At 35.1% G+C, this 24,239-nt stretch overlaps 3 protein-coding genes across 4 annotated transcripts; all 3 read right to left on the bottom strand.

Annotated features, from left to right (window-relative positions):
- Positions 1–5,640: 5,640 nt before the first annotated feature.
- On the bottom strand, positions 5,641–9,881 carry LOC121260982. 2 transcript variants are annotated; one of them, XM_041163106.1, is made up of 5 exons: positions 9,692–9,881; positions 7,725–7,883; positions 6,580–6,683; positions 6,067–6,168; positions 5,641–5,883 (listed from the first exon to the last, which is right to left on the bottom strand). In XM_041163106.1, the coding sequence occupies exons 1-5, from the start codon at positions 9,759–9,761 to the stop codon at positions 5,842–5,844; spliced, it is 477 nt and encodes a 158-aa protein (XP_041019040.1). In that variant the 5' UTR covers positions 9,762–9,881; the 3' UTR covers positions 5,641–5,841. The 2 variants fall into 2 exon arrangements, with proteins under 2 accessions (XP_041019040.1, XP_041019041.1); XM_041163107.1 differs by having other exon boundaries at positions 6,580–6,693; positions 7,799–7,883; positions 9,692–9,875.
- A 2,632-nt stretch (positions 9,882–12,513) lies between these two features.
- LOC121260291 lies at positions 12,514–13,458 on the bottom strand. Its single transcript, XM_041162117.1, has one exon. The coding sequence runs from the start codon at positions 13,456–13,458 to the stop codon at positions 12,514–12,516; it is 945 nt and encodes a 314-aa protein (XP_041018051.1).
- A 5,753-nt stretch (positions 13,459–19,211) lies between these two features.
- On the bottom strand, positions 19,212–21,636 carry LOC121260981 (RING-H2 finger protein ATL13-like). Its single transcript, XM_041163105.1, has one exon. It carries the CDS (start codon positions 20,832–20,834, stop codon positions 19,362–19,364), a length of 1,473 nt encoding a protein of 490 aa, XP_041019039.1. The 5' UTR covers positions 20,835–21,636; the 3' UTR covers positions 19,212–19,361.
- Between the last annotated feature and the right edge of the window lie 2,603 nt (positions 21,637–24,239).

Raw genomic sequence — 24,239 nt, 5'->3', positions numbered from 1 at the left:
CGGATTTTGCCGAATTCTGATAAGGAGAGTCTTTGGTATTCCTCCTTCCGGGTTTAACAAAAATAAATTTTAATCTGCCGTTTAATTGTTCATATATAATTAAATTTATTAAAATCTAGAATAAATAGTAATATCTTCTTTTTTTTTTTTTCCTTGTCTTTTAAGCATAATTTATGATGATATTAATTAAAATACAAGTAATTACCTACGTGTCTAATTTTAGTTTTTAATATATTTTTCTGATCAACGTGATGATAAGAATGAGATTCGGTAAGGCGGTCTCCCGGAGACTTGTTAAATAAATGTTGGAAAATGGGAAGGAAGTTCCTACTAGAAGTAGCCGCGTGGGGGTTTCTTATAGGCGAAACGTGGCGTGTGGGGGTCGTTTCGGCCAAAGTCACGGACTTACGTTTGACTGGTGACTTGGCAACGAGGTGCTTCCTCCACTGCTGACGTCTCGAACAGCCATTTCCACCGGTCCTCTTTCTGCACCTTCTTACATATAAACCTCAGTTGACATCAGTGGGTAATAACGAACAATTTGCCAATTTGGAATGGCAAGCCTTGTTTATAGCATAGCACCGTATGAGTTCGGATTACTTCATTGCCCTCGTTATTGACTTATTAAAGCCGGATTAACTCAAATGATATTTGCAATCTAAATACTACACTCTTTTTAAAAATAATAAATAAATTAAATTCACATAAAAAATAATAACAGATTCCACTCTTTTTTTTAAAAAAATACACATCATATATATATATATATATATAACCCATAACTATACCTAATAATATTAAGAATAATATTAGGGTGCAATTTTTATCCAATGTTTTAAATAATTTTATTAAAATAATTAAGATGTTCATACGTTATGAAGTCAAAGATATTGTGTCTTCTTAAAATGGAAAATCACTTAAATATTGGGAACAAAGAGATTTATTCAACAAAAACAATAATAATAAAAAAAAAGGAGATTGCAGTGTTTTGATCATTATCCATGTATTGATGATCTATGGTATGTATAGAGAGAATGTTTTCAATATTTTGAATTTTAAAAACATTAAAATGAAAGGGTTTTGACTTTTGATATCAAACTAAAATTTGAATTTCTTCATGAACCGTACTCATATATGATATAACCGGACAAGAAAAAAAAAAAAACAGAGCTCCGACGGCGTACAAATCTGAAAAACGTGGAGGATTTTTAGTGGACCATCGTGGCAACCTGGACTTTAATTTTGATGGCAGCTGTCTAAAACTTTTTATAATTGAGTCACGTATAGCGACTAGAGAGTGATCCAAACCGATGTTAAAGGAGGGGTCTTCTGGGCAGCTACGTGGCCAGTACCTTCATATGTGGGTCCCACTTTATCCACAAGATTTTCCACTAACGAGAACGAGGGCGGCAACCTTGTCTTAAATGTCTGCGTAGTTTGGTATTTCTATCTCTGCGTTTATCTGTAGGACCCACTCATCACGCAGATAAGATTTTTATTTATTTTTATATATAAATAATAAAACTTTAGGATATCGCGAGCATTATTGTTATTATTATTTTTTCCCCTCAAGGACCATTCTAATTTTTTATTTATTTAATGTAATCATCAGTTAAGCGAATAACTTTTATTTTATGTAAAATAATAATAATATTTATAATCATTTTAATAACTTTAATTATCCATAAATAATATTAAATATGAGTACTGTTGGGATCTAATGTAATATAATTAAGGCTTTGTTTGTTTTCGAAAAACATCTCATCTCATCTCATCATTACAACTTTATCAAATTTTCACAAAAAATAAAATAAAAAATTTAACTTTTTCAAATTCTAAAATAAAAATAATATTAAAAAATATATTCTAACATTATTTTATTTAACTTTTTAACTTTAATTTCATCTTATTTTATCTTATTTCTGAAAACAAACGAGTCTTAAAACTTTTTACTATTTAAAAAGTGTTAAAAGATTAAAGATGGGGGGAGGAATATTCGAATAATAGGATTAGTACTCCCAAAAACTTTTTTCTCACTTTTATGCGTCGCTCTTGTACGATTTTGATTTCATATACCCAGGAATATTAATTATTATAATTTATGATCGCCCTTTTTCGTCTTTTCGGCTTTTGGTTCAAAATGTGGCCCAATTTCGCATGCAGTTTCTTTGATTTGACAAGGCAGCTGACAATTATGACCCGATCATATTTATATTAGCGTACGTTTTCTTCGTAAATTAATCTTCGTAAATTTAAATATGAGTTGAGATGATTTGTAAATAGAATAATAAAATAAAATATTATTTTTTAATATTATTATTATTTTAAAATTTAAAAAAGTTAAATTATTTATTATATTTTATATAAAAATTTAAAAAAATTATAATAATAAGATAAAATGAATTACGATAAATTTTCAATCTAAATCGAGACTAATTAAGTTTAGAGTTGAGATTAAAATTAAAAGTTGAATGAAATATTGTTATAATATATTTGTTCAATATTATTTTTATTTTAGAATTTGAAAAAAATTGAATTGTTTATTTTATTTTATGTGAAAATTTAAAAAAATTGTAATGATTAAATGAGATAAATTGAAAAGAATTGTGAAAATAAATGAAACGTTAAAAGGAAATGTCAAAGGTTAGAACGGCCGAACACGAAAGCTTTGATTAATATTAAATTCTGGATAAGCTTGATCAATCATCTTGTACTTATAAATTGTTATTAATTATCGACTTAATTTGTATATATTTACAAACGTGACTTAACAGCTAAACGAAATGCATGCAGCTTTCTTCTCGATAAATAGGTTTTTTTTATATATATATAAAATGATTTATAAGTTCCCCAATTAATTGGCATTTACGTACGTATTTTCTGGCGTAAAATTAATATTTCTGCACATTTATCATCCCATATATATAATTTAAATATTCTGAGTGGTTATAGATAGATATCTCACTCGAACAGTAGATCAGATGCTTATCCGGAACAAGAAAAGAAACAAAAAGCTCTTTCTTTGCGTACGTGCTTATCTATGGAGGAGATTAATTAAGACGTTGAAACTTGAAACAGTGCATTCGATTATATCTATATATATATATATATAGCCATTAATTTCATGATAAGATGGGAGAGAGAGCAAGATTTTTTTCTTATGATCGTTTATATATGGATGTGATGCATGCATATATGTCGATACATGCAGCTAGCATGTATAGAGGGACAGCTAGCACTAGTATACCAGGGCATCATAATTTTGAATTGGACCGACAGGGGGTATGTGTTACAATCTTAAAGGAGACAGCTAAAGATTAAAATCATTCAACAAATGATACCAACTCCTCAAGCGGCATGCCTGCCGGCCCCCAATAGATCGAAACATAATACCCATGCATGTTCAAAAAAGTGTTGGTTAGGAGATTGCCATAACTACCTCTACCGACCTTAACCAAACATTTATCACGAGAAGGAAAAAGGTAAATCTTTTAAGATTATATGTATGTATGGCTCTAGTTTAGATCTATTAAATTGTAGTCAAGCCGACATGCATTGGACAGATGAATGGGTGAAGTATGAATAGGTTTTCCCTGGCCGGCTCTTTCTTGGTATACTAGGGTTTTATTACCCATGAAGTCTACCATAAGTCTATATATATATATATATTTTGTTGACTCTTAACAATTCCATGTGAAGGGCAACCCAGAATGTTAGGTCTCTTCGATGTTTGTTCACGAGGGATGGTCAACGTCCAAGGTGGATAAATGCCGGTAGATGCACCTCTACGCCCACGCCGGATTAGTCAGAGCTGCCTCCTTGAATTTGAATTCCCAGTTCAAATAATGCTTGAGATCAAGTACCTAAAACGGTGGGTTCTAAGGTCTAAACTTAGTTCTCCTTTAAACATTTGAATCTTCTTTAATGAGATTCCTTGAACCTGCACGTATCAACAAACGTCGAAGTCTTCAGTCAATATGCAAAAAAAACTCAATCATTGATCGACACGTCGTCACGAGAAAGGGTGACTTGTGGGCACACAATTGGCTGCATTGGTCGTTGTCAAACAAAAGGAACAAGAACCCACCGAGGATTTTCTCAGGTTTTCATACGATAAAATAAAGGAAGAGCACTTCCCAAATTAACGTACAACTTGGTTGGAGTACTGGTAATTGACCGTTTAATTCCAAGATGTCGGTTTGAAGAGAAGACCAAAGATGGTGGTGAAAAAATCTGAGAGAATGTGCTTTTGAGAATGGTCTAATTCCTTTACAGCACTAACTTTTCTTTCCTTATTGATTATAATACGTGATGTCTATCCATATCTTTGTGGGTTTTGATTGAGCAATAGCTCCCCTTTCTAGGAAGCTGCTTCCATTTGTTGACATACGGATTCAACAATGCACTTTCCTCCCATATTTTTTTTTAATAATATATATAGAGTAATTTTACATACAATTATGAAATACGTAAACACCACGTAATTGATTTGAAAAAGAGTAAAATCTATTATTAAAAAAATTAATTTTTTTCATATAGATCCTATATTTTATTCACTTTTTTCAAAGCGATTAGGTTGTATAATTTATAATTACAAATATCTTTTCTCAAATATATATATATATATATATATATTTTTTTTTCCCTACAAATAGTACCAAGCAGAGTGGAATAGATTGATGAGAAATTATCGCAATACAGAGTAACATGAGATGTATCCACTCCTAGTTGGCATTATCTATAATTAAATGGCTAGGTGTCTAACAAGGACTTCTTGATGCACACGTTATTTTCTCCTTTACCGTTTTGGTGGTGGGGGGAGACTCATGGAGAGGGTAACTTTCATTTGCGATTCTGGCATCTGTCCTTTATAGCCTGTCGGTTTGGGACCTTGAAAGGACATCAACGAAACGAGGTCATTTACTTGGGCCATTGATCCATATATATGAGGCAGCTGTAAACAATCATCAAAGATGCCTAAAGTGATCAGCAAGTTTGTATGGATGAATACTAAGCTTAGGAATTCCGGAATATATACCATATTAGACTTTTCAGGATTCCAAACACATGCAGGGAACTACAATTTAATTTGTAGGATTGACCCATCCACATGAATCACAAGCACAAAAAGAATAAAAAAATCTCAAATTTTTACCTTATTTTTTACCTATTGGTAATCTATGTTCAACATTCAATATACGGTGTAAACAACCATTAAGGACGCTTAAACCCCATATATCCTTCTAATTAATCACCATTCTTGCAGTTCTCAAGCACTGCGCTAGATTGGGCCAAATGGAGGGGAAAGCCTTTCCAGCCGCTTTCAGAAATCCTACAGGTACATATTTAACTTCATTGTTGGGTAATAAGAGTGGCTTTTACTTAGCCTTCTGTAACCCTCTTTAAAAAATTTAGCAACAAACCCATCTGGCTAATTCAAAACTAAAAAGGAAGGTCAAAATGACTTCCGATAATCCTATCTATCACAGTTTCATGCATCAATGTGAAAACCATGAAACCCAAACGTTAAAAGCAAATAATCATAAGAAACCGCTAACTTTCTCAATCATTTGAAATAAGATGAATGGGGCTCTAATATTTTTGTAGACCTCATCGCAACAAATTGTGATTAATCAGTGCTGGCAGAAAGAGTTTTTACATATTAGAATCTGATTAAACTGTGCTGGCAGAAAGAATTTTTACAATGTACGTAAAGAGTATCAATTCAAATAAAAAGGTACAAGATTTGTGGACAGAAGCAATATTATTTGAAAGATCTAACAGGTTCGGTTTCAAAGAACGATCCAAGAAGAATCTGCAATTTCTCAATCTTTACCCACGTCACACAAAAAAACTGACAATGGTGCTCCAGTATCCAGCCAACTGAAAGTGAAAAGCATTCATCGCATGTGTGGTAACTCAAAAGATACAGTCAATTGGAGGAACTAGCTATCAATTAACCAAATTCAAACCATTCCATGTCACTGTGTGTGTGTGAGAGAGAGAGAGAGAGAGAGAGAGAGACCATGTACATGTGCCACATACGGGGAGCAATAGTAAGTTTACCTGTGCCAAAATACTTTTTCCGGTTTGACCTTCGATTACCAAACCTGCCGTGAGACCAATCATTGCCCATGCTCCATTAATGGCTTCAATTTGGCGTCTTCTCTGTAATCACAACATATTTCCAGCCAGACCGATAAGTAACTTGATTATGATCTATGTTATGGCATCATTGATTGATCCAATCTATCTTGCATTAGGGAGAAAAGAACAGAACAAGAAATTAACAAACTTAGCCCTCTTTTTCTTTTGAGAAGTAACTCGTTCCTCTTTTCTTACCAAGAAAATTTAAGCTAAAGGGTAAAGCATATAACATATAGGAAACAATCTGAGTGCAAAATCCATGCCCTACATAACATATTAAAGTTTCCTGCTAACAGTTAATGCAAAGATTGATATCACTACGAAAGATCTACAAATTCAGCTAATATTTATCCCGACCAGAGGATTGTGGTAGAATAGAGTGAGTGCACTGGAACAAGTCAATGTTTTCACCAAACATGTGATTTCCTTCACCTTGAATTTCTCTTTTGCTTTAATTTCTTTCATTTGTTTAGCAGCCAACCGCTTGGCTTCCAAAGGATCAACCATGATCACTTCCTTATTTGAGCCTCCTCTCCCTGAAGACACCTGTGCATTTATTTAGTTTGGTTAGGGTACATCCAATAATGGACAATAAGTGCAGGATAAGAATCAGAAGATTATTTTATTGGTATGGCTGCTAGTTTGCTATTTTACACAAATGGAAATTCAATAAACAAAACGTTTTCGTCACACAATGCAACTTGGTCAAGCAACAAAGTAAGTTAAAGGAAAAGGAAGCGTGCCAGAGAAAAAGAAAAATAACTGTGAATTCCTACTTCATTGAATCTCAATGACTAAGATTGTAACATAATTTTCTACCTATAAAAAAAAGATTGTAATATAAGCTTCTACGGAATAGTAAACTTTTCACCCTCAAACTATCAGGGTTTTGCACTTTGTACTACAAACTACCAAAGCGGCGCATCACATCTGCAAACTACAGTAAACTTACACTTTGCATTCTCATTCAATTCTAACTGCTAAGGACAGCTGGATGATGTGGCACAGTCATGACAGTCAAATTTTAATGGAGGATAACACATCGGTTTTTGGTAGTTTAAGGGTTCAGTATGTCATTTTGATAGTTTGTAGCACAAAGTGTAAAACTCATGGTATTTTGACGGTGCAAAGTGTCTTTACCCCAAAATTTCTACATATGAGATAATGAGAAACTTGAACAAAATATGAAATCCTGGTTCTCAGACGGACGCACAATCACGAAACAAGAAAGAAGTCAATTTATTGATGACCATGCTTGCATCTCCTGAAAATTTGAACAAAAATATTAATAACTTCAGACTAGAGAAAGAACTAAATGCATTGATGTAAAAAGAAATAAAAAGAAAGATGCCAATTTGCCACTATTACTGCAAAAGGTAGATTATATAAATTAAATAGACCATACTATACTTACCATACATCATGTCTATACCTACTAGTACCTAAATTCGCTTGATGATGGCTCCAATTTTAAGTATGACCATTAATTAAGCAGTTAAAACTGAATCATCTAACAAGCAATTAGAGTCTAAACATTTTGCTCCCACAAGGCACTAATTATATCACGAATAACATACCTACAAAACCTGTGATCATATTCAAACCAAATATTTCGTCAGTATACATGTGGAAGCCTTGGATTAATGCATACATTAGGATTAGCCAAGATTTGAAATGCTTGTCCTCTGGTCCTTTTGATGGCCATGCTTGTCTCTTGGTCTCTTCTCCATCCCCAACTGAGAATAATAGAAACAAATAGGTAAGGAAATGCTCAGGCTATATCCCTCTGAACTCTAATCAGTTGAGATGGTAAAATATGAACCGAAAAACCAACCTGATTGATGAACTGAGAAACCTGACTTGAGTTTTAGGGACAGATTCCTTTTCAAAGGCTGACATCGACCATTTGACCATATAGACAATGAATCCCTCAACCAGTTTTATGTTCTTATTCTAAGCTCATTTATACCCTTTTTTTCCTTTTTGGATTCTCATATTTCAAATTTGAAAAGCACAGTTCTCTTCCAAGCCACATTTCAACAAGCCATGAGTAAGCCATTGCATGAAATATCAATATTTTTTCCTGAAACTGTACCTCATTGATAACTTAATAAGTAGAGAATTCTGTTATTCCACCAAGAGAAACAAAATGGGGCCTTATGATGCTTACAGCTAATAAAGAAGGCCATGACCTTGAAAAGCATGAGTTACCTGAGTCAATGGTGCATAACCACATATGCAAACAAAAATGCCCATCCTTAGACTTTGAATATTCCTTCAAGAGTTTTATCATGAAATTGCTATGTAATTCATTTTGCTTAATATCATAGTGAAGCTAACTACAAGATCTTGTACAATTTTTCAAATTATGTTTCAATGAGCCACCAACCAGGAATAAAAAAAATGGGCATTTGGGTGGGGAAAGAAATAATTGTTTCCAGCTCTACTCCCTCCTTGCTTTACTTTATAAAGAAGAGCCCATATCATATGTTTTGTTAATTAGCATGATTTTACCCATATCTCCTTCCAAAGAAATCCAAAATTGCTGAGGTGACACAAAGACCAACAAAAAAGAAAATTACAATAAGCAACTTCCCGTATCAGTGTCCAAATTCTCACTCATTCACCATGTTTCACTCCCCCCATATTGACAAGATTTTCTAAAAGCAACTTCCAGTATCTAACGACATTGAAATTTCACTCATTTGTCATCTGCATATGGTTGACTACACTATTAACATATTTTTTTTTATCAATAATGACCATGAGAGAAATAATATGCGCACTATTTGTATGTTTGGGGATAATCAATGCATCGTTACAATCTGAATCTCATTATTTTTGGCCCGTACATTAGAGGTATACCAGACCATTCCAAGTTTTATTCTCTTTCCAAACATATTGTCAGCAGTCAGCACCAACAAGAACTCAAGCCATGCTATGCCATATTAGAAATTCAGATACCTGGTTACCAGCAAAAGTAGAAAAAGAAAAGGAAACGAAAATGGAAAGAACCAAATTTTCTCACTTTAAATGCCACAATGGTGTGCATTCCTCGACTTCCTCTGGTGCCAAAAAATCTTGAATAATCAAATATAGGTTTTCTCAAAGTCAAAATCAAAGCAACGCCCACTTCTCCATGTGCTCTGATACGTGGATGGATTCCATTTTTCCAAATTTTTAAATTTTTCTTGGCCTTCGTCAATTTTAGAAATAAACAGAGCAGTCCATCTATTGAGACGAAAGTATGCGAATTTGAGGGACAGATATTGAGACGAAAGTATCTATTAATATATGCACTTTGCTTAGCAACCAATTATAAGGGGTAGAGAAAATTTCAAGAAATCAACAAAGAAATGGCATAATTAAAGTAACTGGAAAGTTGGATGTCCAAGATTGAAGAGTCAAGTTCTAAATATACTAAACAATGTTTTCTACCTTCAATATCTTTCCCAGGAAACAAACGAATAGTAGAGAAAATCCAAGGAGAAAAAGAAAAGAAATCCGGGTATTCGAGCAGAGTGAGATTGAGGGTTGGACTTACTTATAAGGAGTTGCAGAGTGGCGGTGGTTAGAGAGGAACGAGTGTTGTGAGTAGAAAATGAAGCCTCCATCGACGAGTGGTAGAGATGCGGACGCCATCTACAGTCTAAAACGCTTCCTTACGTGTTCGTTGCTTTATGTCCATTCTGTGCTTATATTTCGACTGTTTATGGTCCTTTTCTTTTTTTGCACGTATTTTTTTTTCTATCCATAGTGGTAATTGAAGTTATTTATCCTCGTTAGCGCTTGAGATCACATATCTGAGCGAGTATTTTAAACTGCAAATTAGGATTAAATAGCACGTGGTCCACCCTAGAAAACTGACATAAATAAATAATGGGCATGGCCATTATTATTTATTCACAATCACAAAAATATGTCTGACAAATTTAAATCTAGAAATCAATATGATTTTATATAATTATTTCTATTTACATTCTGTTTAAAATTATATTAAGAGGGTTAAAAAATGTTTAAATAGCCTTAAAATTATTTAAATAATAAAATTAAGTTGTTTAATTTACCCATATTAAAGTACTTTTAAATACAAAAAAGTTAAAAATTAGGTTTCGTTTGTTTTTAAGAAACATCTTATCTCATCTTATTTCATTATTACAACTTTTTCAAATCCTCTCATAAAATAAAATAAACAATTCAATTTTTTCAAATCTTAAAATAAAAATAATATTAAAAATATATATTATAATAATTTTTTATTCAATTTTTTAACTTTAATCTCAATTTATCTCATCTCATCTCTGAAAATAAACTAACCCAAGTTTCAAGAAGACGTCCACTGAGAAAGCCAATAATGCAGTTTGCACTTATTTTTATTATTTATTTTTAAACATTTTTTAAATCATTTTAAATATTTAAAAATAAAAATAAAAATTTACAAACTTACTAAAAAATACTTTTTTAATCTTTAAGTAAGAAAAATATATAATTAGGTAGAAACTCTCCGTACACATTTCCGGTGGATTTATCACTAGGAAGATTTTTGGGCCTTTGGTTCAGGAGAGAGAGAGAGAGAGAGAGAGAGGGGAAACCTTGTGGGTGGCAGGCTGGCAGCTGGGGTCTCCATTAATTGCGTAAAGTTTTCATGTAAAATGCATACCAAGTTATAACAACATGCACCCATCAATATGATATGGCAGGTTAGACCAATAATAATTTTCAACAGATTAGTTAAAAATTAAATCTATTAAATATTTAATTATTAGAGTATAAAATATGATTACAATGAATTAATCAAATTCTAAATAATTAAAATTTTACTACAGTTATTTTTAAAAGAATTTCTAAATTTAAAAGGTATTATATATACACAAATTACATATTTTATCAATTATTTATCTCTTTTTCTTCCTGTCACGTATTTTATCACAATGGCTAAGTTCATGTATTAATATTTTAATTTAAGTTAGTGATATATTAATTTAATTATAATATGATTATTCTAATTAATAATTAATTAATATATAATAGGTATAATAGTAAAATATGATAAAATAAAATAAATTAATAAAAAAATAAATATTTTTGAAATTATTAATTACTCATTATGATATAATAAATAGATAGATAATTTAATGTAGAGATTTGATGTGAATAGTTAAAACTAAATTGATTTTATATTATTTTATTGTTATATAGTGAAAAAATAATTATTCTAATATAAAAATTTATGTAAATAGAATAATCAAAAATTAAATTTATCTTATATTCATAAAAAATATCATTTAATTTTGGTTAATTAATTGATGCTATGGACCCTATTTCTCTTTTTGGTGCTTTTTTGAGATATTTTAGAGCATGTTGGCAAAGGAAGCTTCACGTGGGCTCCGGACCTCCGCCTCTCCGGTCGCAAAGCATTTTCCAATTCGTGAAAAAACAAATCCCACCTTTACCATCAATAAAAGCTTTTTAAGGATCATACTATAGCCTATGAGATTAATTCAGTTTTCTCATCTATAAAAGCAATTTTTCTTTTTATTTTTATTAAAAAAAAGTGTCACTCCCTATTTTTTGACATATGTTAAGTAGCTTTCCATTTAAATTGTTAATATAAGACTCCGTACAAAGGATACAATTTCTCTTTATTTTTTTTTCTTTTGTTGCTAACTAAGTTTTTGAATACTTTCCAAATTAATTAAGATTTGAAATATATATATATGTAAAGTAGTTTTAAGTTTTATCCACGAGGTTAAGAATACAGCTAGTCTAATACATGCAAATGAAAGGACATTCTATTTTTATAATCTCTATTGTCTGCCAAAATAGGAAAAGTACATTCGAGGCTTCACATAACAAAGCAAGAAACTTTATTTTGTAAAAATATGTTACGAATATAGAGATGGTATGTATATAAAAAATCCATTCATTTTAAAATATGTAAGTATAAAAAATTAATTATAAATATGATTATATGTATAGCAAATTTTATATATCAGTCGCTATTCACTTTCACATTTCACACTTATAATTTTTTTATTTTATAGAATGAATATATTTTTTTATAAAATATGAAGATGTTTTTTTTATACGGTGCGGGATAGTCAATAGTGACTAACCCCATACCCTATAAAAACAGGCGAGATTGTTTGCTTAAGTTCAACGCAAAAGGTTTTGTGTAAATAAACGACAATGAATGACATCAAGAATGACAAATTGTTGCATTCGTTACAATTTAAAAGGATGGTTTACAAGAATACAAAATATTTCATCTCAATTCAATACACAATTATTACAAACAATCCTTTTTTTTTAGCACAAAACAAATGAAAATGATGGGATTTTTCTTTTTTATTTTTAAAGAAACAACTAAATTGTTATGCTCTCATATTCGACCCTAACTACGTGTCGTTTTCTACACTCGAAGTAAAAAACGGTGGTAACCACGTAACTCAAAAGCACTACTATCCCGTACAAAACAATCATCCCCAATTTATCTTTGATTCCCGTCGATACGCTCATCGCCATCGTCGATGTCTCCAATGACGGATCCTGACCGTCCGTTATCCTCTCAAGATCCCCCGCGATCGTACCTGATACCAGCACGAACATACCCGACAGCACCCACCCGGATAACCTCCTGCCGGCCATCAGACCCGACCCAACGCGAAACGCCTCCCACCCGAATTCCTCCTCCACGATGGACACCACGAGGCCAAGGCTCAGAACCGCCATCAAGTAAATCTCGAAAACCGAACCCATTACAAGTACAAACAATTCGGATCCGGGAGACCCAGACAGAGCCGCGAATGTGCGGGGAACCTGATCGTACAAGAGCGAGATGGCGTAGATGAGGATGGTGGTGATCAAGGGCCGTCTCCATGTGAGCTTAACGGCGGTGAGGGCGGACAGGAGGCTGGAGTGCTTGGCGTGGCAGGCGGAGGCGGTAGAACTTACGGCCGTTATGGCGGTGAAGAGAGAGAGGAAATAGGTGGGGAGGAAGAAGAAGGCCTTAACCTTGAGGATGGAGAGGGCATCGGCGCGCGATTCCTTCCAGACGTGGCGGGACTCGAAGCGGGTGGAGGAGAGGAAGGCGACGGCCTCGAGGTGGTAGACGCGGGATTTGATGGGCTGGACGTAGAGGGAGAGGGAGAAAAGGAGAAAAGAGAGGGGGAGGGTGGAGAGGGCAAAGATGGAAAGGAAAAGCTGTTTGTTTCGGAAGAAAATCTTGAGGGAAATGAGGAGGGTGGAGAGGGGAGGAGGGAAACAGCGGGGGCTGGGGTTTTGGAAGAGAACATCGTCCCTTTCCAACATAGTTTCCGTTTCCGTTTCCTCGGCCCTCGTATGCGAGTCACTGGTTGACTAGATCATGGTCATTCCGAGTTTTTGATGGGTTGGAGCCGGCTGCATATGCCGTCTTTCCCGAAAATTAAATGCCCGATACAGGTCGGATTTTTTTTTTTTTTTTTTTTTTTTTCCTTTTTTTAACATTACCGCTACATACGCCTGTGCGGAGTCATGTATCAGGTCGTGCTCATGTATGGTAAATTTTGATGGTGTGAGACTGTAGTTGAGATTTCAATAGAGAAATATGATAAAATTATGTGATTAAAACATAACTACTTTATTTATTTATTTATTTATTTTTATTTGAAAAAAAAAACTGTTTGTAAACCATAATTGATTCCACAATAATTTGTGAAATACAATTGAAAATTTGATAACCAAATACAATTGGGTAGTGGATCAGCATAAACCATAATTCATTCTCAAAACCATCTTTGAGTGTGAGCATTAAACAGACGACTGATATGATAGAACAAGAGGAGAAACTATCGAAAGGTCGTCCTGATGCGGCAGGGCTTCAAATACAAAACACGCTTCCTGCCAAAAGCAGTACCCCCCACTTCAGATTCCTTTTCCATCGTAGCATCAAACTCAATCATCAAAATTGTCATGTGTTGGAAAAATCACCCTAAATTTATCTGCATATTTCCAACTGACAAGCTTCTCTCCAGCTAGAATTCAAAATCCTCGCAAACTCCCAAGAAAACATTACACAACACCTAAACAACAACAAAGATTTCTTACAAGAATCCCACATTGAGCTCTAATCACCTATACAACAACAACAAAGAAAATATATATGGCAGACTGTTCTTTCAGTGGACCGCTGGAGCAAGCAATGAACCATGCTTCTCCATACATGTATGTTTTGCAAAGTTTCTTAGGAGGATTAACTCATTGTGGACGAGCTCCACGCCAACTTAAATAGGATAGATACCTTATAGAAGACCCCCTTGATCTCATGGAGAATTATGATGATTGATATTTTCATCGTTCCTTTTTATAAACACAGTTGATTCGAGTCAAATATTCAAATACGCCGTTGAAAATGCCAAAAATAAGATCACAATAACCTAATAATAAGCTTCTCAGCTTTTACTTTTCAACCGATAAAATTCTCAAAGTTAAAAAGTTTCCTTATTTGAAGCAAATTAACCCCCACCTTCGAAATCACCATATGTTGCCATGCACAAGATCGACTGGGCAACTAACTATGTTTATCAAATCTAACCATCATACTCTTATGGAACACCCGATAAACTCGAGAGAACTCATACCAATCAGTTCCTTGCAAAACCTCAAGCAAAGACCCAAATGCTTGCACTTGGTTCACAAAAGCAAGAAAAAAAGGTAAAAGGCCAACAGAGAACTTAATATCTTTATTTCGTGGAAGGCAGAATCTTGAATGCACAACCCCACCTGTCTTTTTATTCTTTCACTTGGCAAATTCTCGCATATATAGTCATTTTTCCTCCATAAATATCACCCCACAACTTCCATAAAGTTTGCTTGGCAAAAGAGGAGAATTTTCCTCGTTCTCTTTTCTTTTGTTTCCTCCAATATTTTCAAACGCGACGATTAAAGATTAAACCATTTACCCTCCATTTGAATCTTGGTAAGGAGGATATAGGAAAAAAATATAACTTGCTTAAGAAAGGAACCTGACTTTCCTCGTGCTTTCCGAGATCCAAATGGAACTTCAAGGGTTCTAATGAAGAGCACCCAAGTTTTCCAACTTCAGTCTTCCGTAAGCGTAATGAGAACATATGGTATGAATTAGTACTTATCAACCACTCTTATCTTTTTCGCCTTTTCCCATTCATCCTCATCAATTTTTATTGACTAGGCCAATTAGATGTTGTAAACGCATTTAGACTAGCATTACAAATGAAAGGAATGCTAAAAAAATGAAAATCTATCAATAAGAATTTAACTTTATGCTCGCAATTTACAATTTCCTCTGCAACCAAACAAAACCCACTGTAGGAAAACCTTGAGAAAAGCAAATAGAATTCCAAACAGACATACCAGCAAATTATATCTGAAACTATACATCAACGGAAAAACAGAAAGAGGGAACAAAAATTACATGTGGTACAAAATTTCAAAAGATTCCAGAACTTACAATAATTACAAGCCTACCAAACCCCCCCACAACTGCTTATCCTCATCTTCCTCCTCCAAACCCACCATCAAGCCCTTCGTTCCCGCATTTGATCGAACACGTGCCCGGCAAATTGGACAGGCGGCGACCTTGACGAGCCAAGAGTCCACGCACCTCATGTGGAACACGTGACCGCACGCGACGAGTTTCCTGCAGCACTGGCCATCCCTGAAGGAGTCAAGGCATACCACGCAATCTTCTTCTTCTTCTACAAAGGCGCCGTTCTTGGGTGCGTGCCGCTTGAATCTGAAGTGGGGGAGGGTGCTGAGGTCTCTGGGGGAAGGCCAGAGGAGGGGGTGGAGGGAAAAGAATATCGGCGGTGACGGAGGCGTTGGGAAGAGAGGGAGAGGTGGAGGAGGAGCAAGGCGGCGGAGGCGAGGCCGAGGAAGAGGAAGAAGAGGGAGGTGAGGAGGGTCATGATAATGGCCTTAAGGAGGAGGGAGAGGAGCTTCGGGTTTGGTTTAGATGGGGATGGTTGTGGGGGTGGTGGCGGTGGCGGTGGCGGTGTTCGGTCGTGGTGGTGAGGAGGCATGGGGACGGACTGGGGGATTCTCGCGCTCGGATTGTTAGAGATCAAAGGGATTTTTTTTGTGAGGAACGAAGAGGGCGGGGGTGTTTCAGAAAGTTATCCAGACTCCAGAAAGACACGGAGATGGCCCCAGAAAGGAGAATGATATAATGGGGGATGCGTACCTCAAGGGCAAAAAGGAAAAATATGAGGCTCCTTCTCCGTGAGTCCGTGAATGGCAAGCTCGTCTGCTCGTGGGCCAAGATTTCTTGAGATCAAAACCGATCTCCTAACACACACACAAAAAGAGTCATGTTCGAATTTCACATGTAAAGTGGGCCGAATTACTTTGATTAGCCTGAAGCGTGTATTACTTCGTGAGTTACGTCTGGGCTAAGATCTTTAACAAACGAAGCTTATCGTGGACCAGTCCTCTCAATAAGTCCACCTTAGCCTTGTCGGTTGGTAAGTACTAAGCTAGCCCTTCTCAACAAGTTTATAGATATTTTTTAACCAATCAGATGGATTTTCTAACCTCTCGGCTAAAGAGTAAGGCCTGATCTCCTTATTGCATCAAAGGCCCCCGACATATGTAGTTTGAACACATCACCTTGGTATTGGGCTTGATACATATACTGAAATCTCGGTTGTGTTTAGAAGATGAATCCAATTCAATCTATTTTAAATTAATTATTAATGGGATCTATTATTTTTTTAATTTGTCGTAAAAAAGTTAAACCAATCTCAATATACTTCGTATATTTAAACCTAAAAACTTAAACTCATAGCAATCTTAAAAAAAGTTAAAACTCATCTCAATGAGATCTACAAAATATTATTATTCACAACTCAACTCAACATCCAAATGCAGGCTCAATGAATTAATTGCTTATCAAAACTGGCTAGGCCATGCTTGAAACAAATAATTAAGTTCCACCAAGGCTGCTTATTTCAATTATAAATGATATTTGTAGTTATCGAATACACAAGTGTCGTCCTATTTTTTTTTTTTTTGTTTTAAAAAAAGAAAAAGGTGAGTATATGTGGGACGCACATGAAAAAATTAATTTTTTAATAAGAAATGATATTCACATTCATGGAGTGTGCAAACGTCACACAATTCTTTTAAAAAAAGTGAATAAATATAGGATTCATATAAATAAATTGATTTTTTAATAGTAGACCTCACTATTTTTTAAAATGAGTGCGCGGCGCTTACACAACTCATAACTGTATCTAATATTACTTTATTTTAATACTATCTATATATAACTACATCATCCCTACAAATCACAGATTATATGAACATCCCAAATAAATAGCAGGATTAACGACAGAAATTATAATTTAGAACTCATGGTATTTTTTGGGAAAATTTTCTTTTTTGGCAAAGAAATAATACATGATTAAGCATGACTTGGAAAGAGATCCAAGCCTCATTATTGAGCAATCTAAACAATAAAAGGCCTACTCATCATAGCTATCAAATCTCCTATATAATGGTAAATACCATTAGTATATTTGTGTGCCTCAAATCATCTCATATTTCTTTATACTTAACAGTACTAAAAACTTGTCTTTGGATGTCGTATTCAAACTGTGTGATCAGTCTCTCGTACCTCAATCTCATATATCTTGTCTCATACTCAACCTCATGCGATTGGTTGTTAAAATGACTGTGTAAAGAATATTCCATATTTCACACTAAATGAATAATATTTATTTTATGTTTTACTACTTACAAGTTGTCGGATAAATATATCACTATTAAGTTAGATTTGGATAGCGAGTCGAGATAAGATAAATTGAGATTAAATTTAAAAATTGAATAAAATATTATTAAAATATTATTATTGTTTTAAAATTTAAAAAAATTGAATTATTTATTATATTTTGTTTAAAAATTTAAAAAAATTGTAATAATTAGATGAGATAAATTAAGATCAACTCTAAATCCAAATAGAACCTTACATTTAAAAAAAAAAATCCTTTATTTAAAACATAAAACATAGTTATAAAAAATATTGTAAGTAAATTATTTTTCTACGTAAAAATGGATTTCAAAGTAGCCTATAACATGACACCATTTTGATTTCGCAAATCCCCAAGCCGTCTACATAAATTTTGTCTTACGAAGGGTCTCAAAGCCATTGAGCAGCAATCCCAGACATCTGTCAATGCATGCAACGACTGAGGAAATGCAAGAAAGTGAGAGGGCTGTTGTAGGGTATACATATGTGAAAACTCTGTTCTTTCGAACACGCTTCTTTTTTTTTTTTTTTTTTTTGCCTTATATTTAAGAGCAAGGCACCATAAAACGGGTTAGGTGCCACGAATTAAAACAGACAGCGGCGTGCAACCGTTCCCGTGACGTTCTTAACATCTGTCATCAGCCATTAATGTTTTAGTCCCTCGATACGCACCCGCCAGCAACTATTTACAGATGATAATTTGCCTCAGTTTGAAAGAAAATGAAAGAGCAACCTTTGCTGTTTGTGTTCAATTCGATTTTGAATTCTCTGCTGCCATTTATTATGATACTCAGATCTGAGATCACACCTTGTAAACAGAGGATACAACTACTTTCTGTCATTATTGGTGATGAGTATATACAACTTACCTTTAAATCTCCCCTGCTTTCTGCGAAAGAATGAAAGGAACTATAAAGCTCCCAACTTTAGATTCAAAATCATTAAATAGTGAGTTGTTGTATAGAGTCTTGTTCAGGATATACTGGAGTACGTGAAATTTCAAAATAGTGGGTGGTCCTGAAAAGTCTCTGTGTGGAATTACTTAAAAGCATCTTGTTATCAGATCATTCATTACCCATTTTCCATGCCTACAAGGGTAGGGAAAATAAATCATTTTAATACAACAGTCAACCATTGAATTGACGAACTGCCTGTATCTTGTGTGTGGGGGGGATGAAAAATAATTTTAGGATTTAGATGAAATGGGAATTTTTTGAATTGGGAAACATACACGAACCTTTTTTTTTTTTTTAATTTTTTTACATTCAAATTATTTTGAAATATTAGAACAAAAATATGCAGTGAAATGCAGACACTCTGCTCGGATCTCTTTCACCTTTCAAATCTTTTGTCTCTATGCTGTCTACCTTAGATCTTCCAATTTTGCCTTCCCATAATTGGCAATCAAATAGCAAATTAACCATCAAAGGAAAAAAATACATGGAAACTAAACATTGGGAGCTGAGGACGAGTGAACAACCTTGTTCTGTTTTCCCGTAAGCCAAAGCAATGTCCGCCTTGCAAAAGATGGAGCATTTGTCTGAGAATCTAAACTGTTACAGATCTGCCTTTGATCGTCGCCACCCATTTCACTTCCTCCATTCTCCAAGCTCCCAAAGTCAAACTCAGAAATACTCCTCCGTGCACCATTAATATTCACATTCTTGGCCTTCAAATCTTCAGCAGTGATGTGGACTGGAAACCGGAACGAAACGGTCCGCCTCGATGCATCAGCTGCTGTATTCGGCTTGTCCTTTCCTCGGAGCCAAATCTTTGATATGGAGAAGCTCTCTCTTTTGTTCCTCCCAATAGCATTGCCATCGCTACTGACATTGCTAATACTAGCACCTCCATGAGCTTCGAAGTTCTTAATTGCTTCAAACCCATTGAACTTGAATTCTCTTGCAGATTCGCAGTCACATTCAGACATTGCTGACCTGTGTCCAGGTGTTAATGGCAAAGAAGGCTTCTTACTCGACTGCTTCTTCATGGGGGTTCTAATGGTTACTTGCAATGAAGAATTCTCGTCCATTACATACTCAAATGAACCCATTGAGAAGCACCTTCTTGCATCCACATTGTTGTTGCTACTTCCTTCACCACCATCCACGTTCCTGAACTTTCCGAGCTTTACGGGCACTACTTTTGCCTCTGAATCCCCCGCTACTACTGGGCTGGTATCGTCTTTTTCAGAAAAATCTCCAGACTTCTGCGATAAATCGATGCGGGTAGATTCATTGGCAGCACGAGAACCCAGATGGGGATCGATTCCTCCGACTGAACTGGTTCTGCCAAAAGCAGGAGCCTCTGAGATAATCTCTCTTGAGCTCTCACTTCCAGATTCAAGAACAAATACAATGGGTGAACAGTTGTGATTTGGAGAGAAATCAGGGAGCAAGGTAGCCCGACAGAGTGGGCAAGTGGAGTGGGACAAGAGCCATGTGTCTATGCATTCCATGTGGAAGGCATGGCTGCATTTTGGCAACAACCTGAGTTTGTCTTCAGTCTCAAATTCACACAGACAGACAGCGCAGTCAAACGGGTTCTTCAACCCTATAATGGCTTTGTAATGGAAGATAGGGAGGGTGTCTATGTAGGACTGGTCAACGCCAGCATCATGCAGGTGGAAGAGTTGCTGCAATTGCCCTTGAAGAGCAGTCACACTCTCCAAATCATCTGGGTCTCTAGTTTGGGGTCTTATGAGGAATCTAACAAGAAGGTGAAGCAAACCGGAAACAAAGAAGAAGATAGCAAGAATTATAATGATGAGCAATACGCTTGGACTGACCCTGTTGTTCAAATTGAAGCCATCAGATTGAATAGCGGGTGATGGAGGTGGGGGTACTGACTGAGAAAGGAAATTTGATTGTGAGGGAGCAGCAAAGTTTTGTTCTTTGATTTCGAGGAGAATCCGGTCCATCTTTTGGAAAGAAAGATTGAGAAAACTCACCCGGAATGCCGCTTTCAGGATGGATAATGTAATATGAAGAATTCCATGCAGTAGCAAGAAAGAAATCCAAGACCAAGTGGAGAAGAAGTGCAGAAAAAGATGTATTTCCAGAGACTATAGTTCACCTCAATCTTTTCCTTTCCCTCGAGAGAGGGAGAGTGAAAGAGGGACCGAATTCAATGGGAGTTTTAAAGAGTAGAAATAAATGGTGCCAGAAGGTGAGATTTCAAAAAGAGTAACCAATAAATCTGCCCTTAATGGAAATATATCAGATTAGCTACAAATTAGACTGCCAATCCCATTCATTGTATAAATGATAAAAAGGAAAGAAAGAAAACTTTGGAATGACTTTGCTGCGATGATTTCATGAAATGCACGGCTCTTCTGTTTGACTTCAAAGAAACCCTTACATCAACTTCAATGCCCATTTAATACCCCAACAACAAAAAATTAATCTTCAGTAGAAAATTGCGGATTTTTTTATTATTACATTTGGAAATGTGAACTCGAGTGGGGTCTTCTCAGTTTTTCCCTCTTTCTTTAAAGTTTATTTTTGCACTGATCACTTTTCAGTTCTTCTATTCCACTTCTAACCTGTAACTCGGTCTCTTCTGGGTAGGACAAAAATCTGGATGGAAGTCACGAAGTTTCAAGAGAGAGAATATTTGGATGGAAAGAGTGGCAGAACCGAGAGCTTAGGATACGGAGTTCTGTGCAATTTAAAAGTGGAAGGACCCCCATCTCCTGTGAAGTGTGGTTAATTTTTGTGGAACTCTCTGTCTTTCTTCACGTTTTCATGACATGGATTTTTGGTATTGAGTTTTGGTTGCTGCTTTAAGAAGAGTCATCAGTCAGTGCTATAACCAAACATGAAATACCCACATACATATATAGAAGAAGGGTATCTTCCTTATGTCTCCTAATTGTTTGTGATACATTTGTACTTTGGCTTTAGTAAACTAGAATATTTAAGATAATTTTAATTAAATACTGATTAATTAAAAATGTGCTAAGGTATAATAATTGAGTAAGATTACTCCCTACTCTTGTGAATGATCCAGTATGCATGGTTAGATCTGAATCTTGTGACATGCGGTAACTAACAACTTGTTTAGGTTGTCTTCTGAAGTTGAGACCAAGACAAAACTACAAATAGAGGACAATTTATAGGACAGATTCCTCTCAACTGCTCATTTAAGAACAGCTAAACGTGAGGAAGAGAAACTCATACCACTGCTAGCTCCTACATCTGATCTATAGCCCAAGGACAACCTTCATGACTTCTGTCAATTTTACTGTATTTTTGTTGATCTAACAAAGTCAACCTGAAATAAGGGACCATGCATGCAGTTATTAGGATCTACTAGGCCTATGCGAAGCCATGCATTGGATTCCGATATTAATTCTTTCACGTACATGCGGTGAATAGAAGATGCTTCTCCAAGTCCGCGATCTCTGCAAGTTAACAAGCCAAACATCTTGAAATGAGAAAATTTTCAATCTCAGTCCTTTTTTTAATTATTTTTCCTCTCTTTCTCTCCCCCTCTCTCTCTTGCTTGACTTCATCTCCTACATCTATCAATGCAGATGCTTTCGCATTACCCCTCTCAAGGGCAGATTCCTCCCTATGCCTTTTTTTTTCCTTTCTGTTTTTACCAAACACCAGCCAGCTTTGAGAAAGCGAACGACCTCATTTTCCAAAAAAGTTTGTTGGCACACCATGTTTGTTTTAATTGACAATTACCTTTCAGCTCGTCAATCTCATATCAATATTAATAATAATGAGTTAATATCATATTATGATCAAATTGAAATTATACTTTATAATTAAGTGATGCTAACATATGACCATACTCTTTCTACAATCTTATGTTTCTTAAAATAAATAAAAAAGTAAACGTTAAAAAGTCAGGAAAAAACTTCAGCTATTTATTTATAAAAGAAATACCTTTATATATGCACTTACGTCAATGAGGTAGCTGGTTCGGTAGCACTCCTCTCGACAATGGAAAGGCATGATTGATTAAGGGCGCGAAACTAATTACTTGTTAAACACGTGAATTTTATTCCCAGTAATTTGGAAAGTAACGCAAAAGCATAAGCATAGAAGAATTACAATGTTTTGTACAGTACTGGAGTTAATATCATGTTGAAGAAAACGATCCTGTCGTTTGTAGGATTACCAATGACGCTAAAATGCGTGCATTGCACAGTACCCGATGTGAAAAAAAGTCTCCATGATATTTGTTCGAAGGCAAAGGAAGAAGCTGCATGTCTCAGCAATTTCGCGGAAATCTTATACACAAGACGAAAGAAAAGCGGTAGGAGAAATACATAAAAATAGTTAGATGGTATGAATCCAATTTCCTTTTTCCCCTGAATTGGTGATTCATTAAATCTAGAAAGAGATAGAACAAGTGTTGCAGTTTGTACATTTATATAAAAGAAAGTCAACTGATCAACTACACAAGTGAATCCGAGTTTGCTTATGGAAGCAACATTGTCGCGATGCACTTTGCTGACACACACACAAACACATATATGTAGTTGTTTTGTCGATATGATTGTCCTGGCCGGGATGCGCCACAACCTCAGGAAGAAATATACAAAAACTGCAACTACGTACGTACACAGTGCGTGGAAAGTGCAATGTTGTGCATGATATATATACAAAAATTAGTTTGCCTTGGGCGGAGGGATGATAATGGGATCATATATATATATATATATATATATATATAGCCTCATGTGTTGACGATGCCAGGCTAGGCCACTTCATGACAAGAAGGCAAAGACAAGTTTTCAATACATGCGGCCAAGATCGATCACATTTTCTCAAAAACTTACATATACAATTGATGGGTGTGAGTGTGACATGACCACGTTGCTATAATTAGCAGCTAGCCTCTTCTGTTTGTCCTTGTACGGTAAGATCAATGTCATCTTTTGTTGTTGGCTGAGGTATCTTTTCATTCCCATTGATTATGAGTCAAGGATTTCAGCTTTTAGTTTATCTCCTGCTCAAAGCCCAACTAAAGCACCTTGACCATCAGTTATGGACTTTTTGCTCAAGGATAAGTTCAGCATTTTTATGTGTTGCAAGCCCCTACGTAATTAGGCTATTGACTTTTAACAAATTCTTGCTAAAGGGAAATAAAATAAAATAAAGAAAGAGCAGCAGCTCCCAAACATTGAACTTTTCTTCTCAAACTTGTACATTAATCAAGTTGTCCAAAAAGGTGTTTTTGAACCATTTTAGAGGGAGATCGAGGTATGATTCCTACTCTTGTCGGTGCCTAAAAAACATTGACACGATAATGTCAAAACAATCGAAGAAATTAGGCAAAACTGGCAAATTAATAAGAGATAGGGTCT

This window comes from Juglans microcarpa x Juglans regia, chromosome 4D, assembly GCF_004785595.1.
Source record: "Juglans microcarpa x Juglans regia isolate MS1-56 chromosome 4D, Jm3101_v1.0, whole genome shotgun sequence".
Taxonomy (NCBI): domain Eukaryota; kingdom Viridiplantae; phylum Streptophyta; class Magnoliopsida; order Fagales; family Juglandaceae; genus Juglans; species Juglans microcarpa x Juglans regia.
Note: the sequence above shows the minus strand (reverse complement) of the source record. Positions and strands in the feature narration are given on the sequence as shown.